Raw genomic sequence first — 6,596 nt, 5'->3', positions numbered from 1 at the left:
ATAGTTTGCAGTTGTTACGTTGCAACGCACGATCGCGCCGAGTGGCGAATAATAAACTTCGTCTCTCCTGTATTTCAACAAAACTAACACCTCACTGTGTTTGACACCACGAAATGTATTGCCACCTATGACAAAAGTACCGTTACGCAGACGACCGCAATTTACGATGTATATAATACTAATGCCGGCTGGACTGTGAATTATTGATGACAACATTCGATGCGGAACGATCAACAAGGACGTAACAAGGAAAGGATGAAAAATTTGAAACGATAAAACGGTTATATGGATATATCATATAAAGAAATATCTTTTTTACGCGTAGAAATATTTTAGTCCTACAAAAACAGGTCTCGCGGTAGTTATTCGAGGCAGGCTGCTCGATCTACCTTCGTATATTTCATTTCGTCACGTCTACATATCACGAGAATGTAAGACGACAAATATCAATTTAAACTTTCGCCGTGACAGAGTGAGTGGCAGCAGCGAATACAGATTAAATCTCAGGGAGATGACTGGGAAAATTCTTCGTACAGAAGTTAGGTTTGCGCGCGCGCGCGTCTCCCCACAAATTCCGGGTCTTTTCGGCGCGATTTACTTAAATGTTATCACTCGCGACTTGAAATCCCACTGCTCCAGATATATTACACGCATCGTCGGAGCTAGCGCACATTTTGTCTCGCACGGTCGATGGCACCCAATCAGATTGTCAGATTCGATTCCAATTCGTCAGATATTCTTAGTAAATGGAGGGACCTGCAACGGGGATAGGGAGAGAAAAGTAACAGAGCTCTATTAAATCAGTTCCCGTATGTCTGCGTTGACGAAAAAAACAATTGTCGCGAGTGTTATTTTAGCGGACGAAGCGAGCTCTCACCTCGCAATATTTCAATTTCATGAAAAACTGAGAATTTTATTTAAAGTCCACTTTGGTCAATTCAAAATGTACGGCAAGATACGGAGCGTTTTATTGAAAGTTGCTCGAAATACGAGATTATATTTACACGAGTGTTGAAATTATATATTAATGAATTATAGCTTTTAACACATTACAGACATGGAAATTAATTAGTAAATCTTAACATATTTTCTTTTATATATATATATATATATATATATATATATATATATATATGTATATATATACATACATACATACATACACATACATACACACCCCATATAAAATTACAGATGAAATTCTGTTTTGAATTCCGTCGTGAACTATACATAAGCGTTTGCAGGAGGTTCTAAGTTAATAATTTGTTTCTCGATTAAAATTTAATAAAACGTCCTTGATCACTTTGAGTGACGTTCGTGCGATGTGTGAAAAAATTCATAAATTTTTATACTTCTCGACGTGGACTTATAGTGAATACTTAAGCATGAATATTTTAATGAAATAGCGTTTTTGGAAAATTTACCGAGCACTCTAATTCGCGTAAGCTAACTAGTTTATCTTGCCATAGTTTAGTCAATATATTCCGCACTTTTGGCCAAAGTTGTTCATAAACTCTAGCATACTTGGGTGCACTCTAGCAAGCTCTATAGTATCTTGTTCGTTCATACTTACTCCGACTTTATTCCGCCGTAATCTAGGTTACTTGCGAAGAATAACTGTCACGATTCTTCAAACACTTTTCATGCTTGCGTTAACAGTTGGACTTTTCAACATGTATTGATTTCACATGGCTGTAGGTCACCTAACCTCGATTGGATTTGCAACTTTCGTTTCAATCTATAATTCGTTTCTGCAAACAATTTATTACGAATGCAAGTGTGGATGAAAAATTCCTCCCTGATTTCCTCGTACACGGCATACATACGTAAAATTGTCGTTATATTTTTCATATCTTCTCGATAAACTTTCATCTTTGACAACGGAGTGAAATTCTTTGTCGAGCAATTGCAGTAATTGATAAGATATTGATATATTTCTTGTATCATTATATTTCCAAAATAAACTTCCAAAATGAGGAACTTTTATATCAAAATAAAATTAGATCAAATATAACTTCTTTATCGAGAATCAACTTACTTTATTTTCATAAAAATATATATATAGAAACAAATTTTTCAATCTACAATCATTAAGTACATAGAAAAGAATTAAGTATATAGCAAGTAATTTGATGAAAGTGATAAATAGGAGGCATAACGATATAGAATACATTTTGTTAAAAAAGGAGCGAGAAATGTGAAATAATATAAAAGTGCTAATAAAAGTTCACAACATCGAAACATGACTCCTTCAGGGAAGTATATGAAAGTACGTTGGTGCAATGTACGCTTACACCACTGCAATACACGCAAATGTTAAGATGTAAACATGATGAGAACATAATCCACAAAAAGTCTATCACAATATAGAGCAGAAGAGCACATGACAAATATCTCGCATTCCTGTTCGCGTACGCATTCCAAAAATCCAAGTAAATCTCTTTGCACACCAACCTCTTCTAAAATCCCGAAAATCTTTTGAGAGATCGCGCGGACTGCACCGGACGCGAATATACGTAAAGGAGCAAAACAAGTCCACCGGTGTACTTAAGAGCCCGAACTCGGTGGACCAGTCCAGAGGACAAGACCTCGAAGGGGCGCACGCTGACCACACGGGACCGCCGATGCATGTCCCATTTCGCACGGGCGACGGCACCCAATCAAGCCGGTTTCAATTCCGATCCACGGGTTGTCCCAGTGAACGAACGGATGAAGAGAGAGCGAGAAAGAGAGACAGAAAGAGGATGAACAGGAGTGCGACAGAGGAAGGATCATTCGGATGTAGGGCGACGGGGAAAAGTTTGCGGCGATGGTGAGCTTCTCTCACTCACAGCCCTTTCTCTCTGTTTCTCTCTCCTTCGTTCCTTTCTCCCTCCTTTCCTTACCCTCCCTCTCTCTCTCTCTCTCTCTCTCTCTCTCTCTCGCTCTCGCTCTCGCTCTCGCTCTCCCTTCATGCGCTCTGGGCGCAAGGGTAGGTAGGGGTGATCTGGTCTACCCTCTGGTGCTGCTGGCGCGCGCTGGTGCTGCTTTCGACTTCCCCGGGACGGACTCGCGCTCGCCCGCCGCTCTTCGTCGTGATAACGCGGCGTCGCGTCCCGCGAGAGTAGGAGTGAGCTGGCCAGAGCTGGCTGCTCAGTCAGTTCGATACCGAGCGCCGAAGCGTTCGGAATCCGCTCCGATATCGGTGTGCGTCCTCTTCATCCTCGTCCTTAACTTTGTCGTCGTCGTCGTCGTCGACGCGCGCTACTCTGGAACATGTCTCGTCCCCGCGTGGCGCGACGACGGGCCCTGCGGGATTGCTAGTGGGGGATGATGGAGCATGACCGCAATGTTGGGGGTGACACGCGGAAGAACGCCGCAGGACATGTGCGTTCCGTCGAGCTGAAGAAATCGCGGTGAGCTCCGCTCCGCTCGACCGGGAAGGCTGCACACGCGGAACAAGACTCGGTGATCACGAGCAACTAAAAGCCACCGTCAATTACTCCGCAACGAGGAATCCCTTCTCACGGGACATATCGAGTCGCACAGTGCTCTTGAAACATGTGCGCTTGTCAAAGGCTTCGCGCTGTCGTTGCTGAATGAGAGCCTTTGAATTCGCGGGCCCGCGGCGACCAAAAGGACCAGAGAGGGTTCCCCTCTACGATGCGAGGGTAGAAGGGCACAGCGATGAGACGCGACTTAAATATCATCGTTAGCGTTCATCCCGTGAGTACACATCATAATAATATTGCGATTTCGAGGGTCACACGTACGTTCTTATCGCATGCACTAGTGTGGGAGCTACCTGTTAAGGTATCGCCCACTGACTCCTCACCGCACACACGTCGGCGATTACTTGAGATATGTTGCGGCGAGTATTACGGAGCTTACGGAGCCGGCTTGGGTCAGACTCCCCCGAGATAGCGAGCATAATTTGTGTCGGTGTGTGCGTAAATTTCTCTTCGAGGGATACTTTTGCGGCCAACGTCTCGGCGCCAGCCGGCCGCTGTAGGAGCGTCGACGTCGACCTTCCCTCCGTTGTTTGCCGGGTTAATCTGGAGATCGTTCTAATGATTCGCGGAATCGTCTCCGGCGAATCCACGAGTCTCGGAGGGAAGCAAGGCGAGATGTTTAATTTCTTAATCGTAATCCGTATTTGAATTAATAGCTCGCATTAATTATGGAAGTGAGGGAGAGCGCGGGAGCACGCGGCCCGCCGCGACGCAGATCTCCCGCTGGAAAATTAACAATTTCGAGAGCACGACGGCGCACGCGAAGGAATGCGATGGTGGTAATATGCAGCACATTGCAGAGTATGCGCGGTTTGCTACGCTGTACGCGATAAATGGCGGGATGCTTTATAGTCAGCAGGTATATCCCACGCACTTCGCATATCGACCCTCTTCGCGTCTCCTGGAGTATTAATTAAGTGGCTAAGCAATGCGATTTCGGCTACTAAAACATCCCGGGAACGTAACGGACACGAAACAGCGTCGTATAACGGTCGATGAAGGAATAGGATCGACTGAATAGAAAAGACGCGTGATACTGAGGAGGGTTCAAACGAAACGGCTGATGTATTATACGTCTATTGATGCTGGATTTTGGGTTTTGTGTCAATACACACACGTCGACCATTCACGTCGATGTTCCTGTCAGGAAAAAGATCCTTTTGATCCTTAATCAATCACATTCTTGTGACTGATGAAGAATCGATTGATCCATTTCTAAAAGCCATTTTCAACAATTTCTCGAAAAGACGGGAACAAGTTCGCGAGTATTCATGTAACTGTTCAGCTTGTATTGCACGCTTTGCAATTCAGAAACAAAATGGCGCATAATCAGCACGTCTCCTCGCAATTGAAATTTGTCAACTTGAGATACCTTTTTTCTTTCTCTCCGCGTCTCCCCCTCTCTCTCTCTCTTCAGTCAAATAACAAACTTCATTATCCACGCTTATTTTTATTTCATCCTGCAGATTACTGTTTCACGAGAAAAATTCGTGCAGTCGCTGGTATCTTCACTTTTTCCTCCATTCTGTTCTTCTTCGACTTGGAGATAATGCGATCTAGTTTCTTGGCAAATTGCAGCGGAATTACGGCACACTGTATCAAAAAGATTTCTTGCACATCAACGTATACGGCGTGTGAAACGCGACAACATTTGCAACTTTCCAAGATATTCCTTAATCGCAGCTCGTTTCGCGCTGCGCGAAACAATTCGTCCGGTCCTGTTTCAAAGAGAATACAGTTAAATTTACGACCGTGAGGAATTCACACGGACGAGATAGAGGACATTCCGCTCGGACACAGTTCGATGGTCCTGCATTTGCAAAGGCCACTCTTAAAATAAGAGGAACGTGACTTAATAAAAGAAACAACCTTCACTCGCGCTAGCGGCCTAACTGCATATTTTATAAAACGAGATAAAAACGAGCAGCATCGAATTACATCTGGCAACTGGCTCGCTATATCTCTACGCGAGATTGCTGAAGTAAATATTAGATGGAAAAGAATGACTAGTAAAGACTGAGAAGATTGAGAAAAGCAGGAAGAAAGAAGAAGAAGTAAGGAAAAGGCGTGTTACGTTCCGAGGATACCCCCCCCCCCTGAGGCCGTAGACAATATAATAAGCAAGGTAATGTTCAGGTTATAAGAGTGTTCGCAAATTGCTGTTAAATATTTTTCTCATCCTGGCCCGCCGCTCACTGTGGATCCGGCGAAAGTTCCCGCGAACATGTGTCCGGAAGAGCCTCGCTTTTCCAAGTTATAAGCCCTCTAACGCTTCCAGAAACTTTCAAGCAGATAAAGCTGACAAAGAGCCAAAATTGCACGCGGCCTGTTCTGCTGAGATTCGAAAAGGCTCATAACTCGAGAAAGAGGAGACGCTTTCAGGAGGTGCATAAATTCTCAGCGGGCTTTTGTCGCTATATTAACGGTGGTGCCGGTGAGACCTGGCTGAGAAGTCGGCATTAACGTCAATTTCGCCAACAGCTCTGTATAATACGATAAAGAGCCGGATTGAAGAAGAGCGGAAGACAAAGTCTGGATTCCCGAGTGAACGCCCGGCGTACAGTTGAAGAACTGTGTCTCGGCACAGGAGACGCCCGCGCACGAAAGGGACTACTACTACCCCGTTTCGACTTCGTTTTGGGGATATTGAATATGACGCTCCAAGGTCGCTCCGGAAAGTTCCGATCGTACCCTTTATTAGGATACGTGCGGAAGCCGCGTTGATCCACCATTATCGCCCCTGCGCGGAATATGAAATGAAAGTGCTCCTCGCTTCTCTCCGGCGATGCTCGCGCTTATTTGTAACTCTGTTAGTAAAGCGACGATCGGGATTTTCAGAACGGGAATCGCGCGACGACGATATCTCGGAGGATATAAATTGCGACGCGACAGACTCCTACGAGAGCGCGGTTCGGTCATTAAGTTAGTAACTTTGCTTTTAGCTTCGTAGCTTTTGTTTAACTGTCGATATTAAAAGCTTTCGACATTATGTTCTGGAAAGTATATCCTTAATTTTCTTAATCGACTCTACTTTTTTTTCTGTCTCTCTCTCTCTCTCTCTCTCTCTCTCTCTCTCTCTCTCTCTCTCTCTCTCTCTCTCTCTCT

General features: G+C 44.5%; 2 protein-coding genes across 4 annotated transcripts in view; one reads left to right on the top strand and one right to left on the bottom strand.

Annotated features, from left to right (window-relative positions):
* The window catches only part of LOC116847081 (kelch-like protein 10), a 17,575-nt gene extending 11,352 nt beyond the window's left edge, over positions 1 to 6,223 (bottom strand). Inside the window, exon 1 of the mRNA XM_032821691.1 lies at positions 6,183 to 6,223. Coding sequence (XP_032677582.1) covers positions 6,183 to 6,223 — 41 coding nt within the window. The remainder of the gene's footprint in view (positions 1 to 6,182) is intronic.
* Positions 3,088 to 6,596, top strand: part of LOC116847079 (retinal guanylyl cyclase 2) — a 48,018-nt gene continuing 44,509 nt past the window's right edge. For 2 of the 3 annotated variants that reach the window (XM_032821689.1, XM_032821688.1), the window contains exon 1: positions 3,090 to 3,705. The gene's annotated coding sequence lies outside the window, so the exon portion shown is untranslated. Of the gene's footprint in view, positions 3,706 to 6,596 lie in introns of all 3 variants that reach the window. The other variant, XM_032821690.1, reaches the window with a different exon arrangement.

The sequence above is a fragment of the Odontomachus brunneus genome, unplaced genomic scaffold, assembly GCF_010583005.1.
Source record: "Odontomachus brunneus isolate Ranch 3 - 2012 unplaced genomic scaffold, Obru_v1 Obru_scaffold_073, whole genome shotgun sequence".
Taxonomy (NCBI): domain Eukaryota; kingdom Metazoa; phylum Arthropoda; class Insecta; order Hymenoptera; family Formicidae; genus Odontomachus; species Odontomachus brunneus.
The sequence above is the reverse complement of the archived record's forward strand: the minus strand, read 5'-3'. Positions and strand labels throughout refer to the sequence as shown.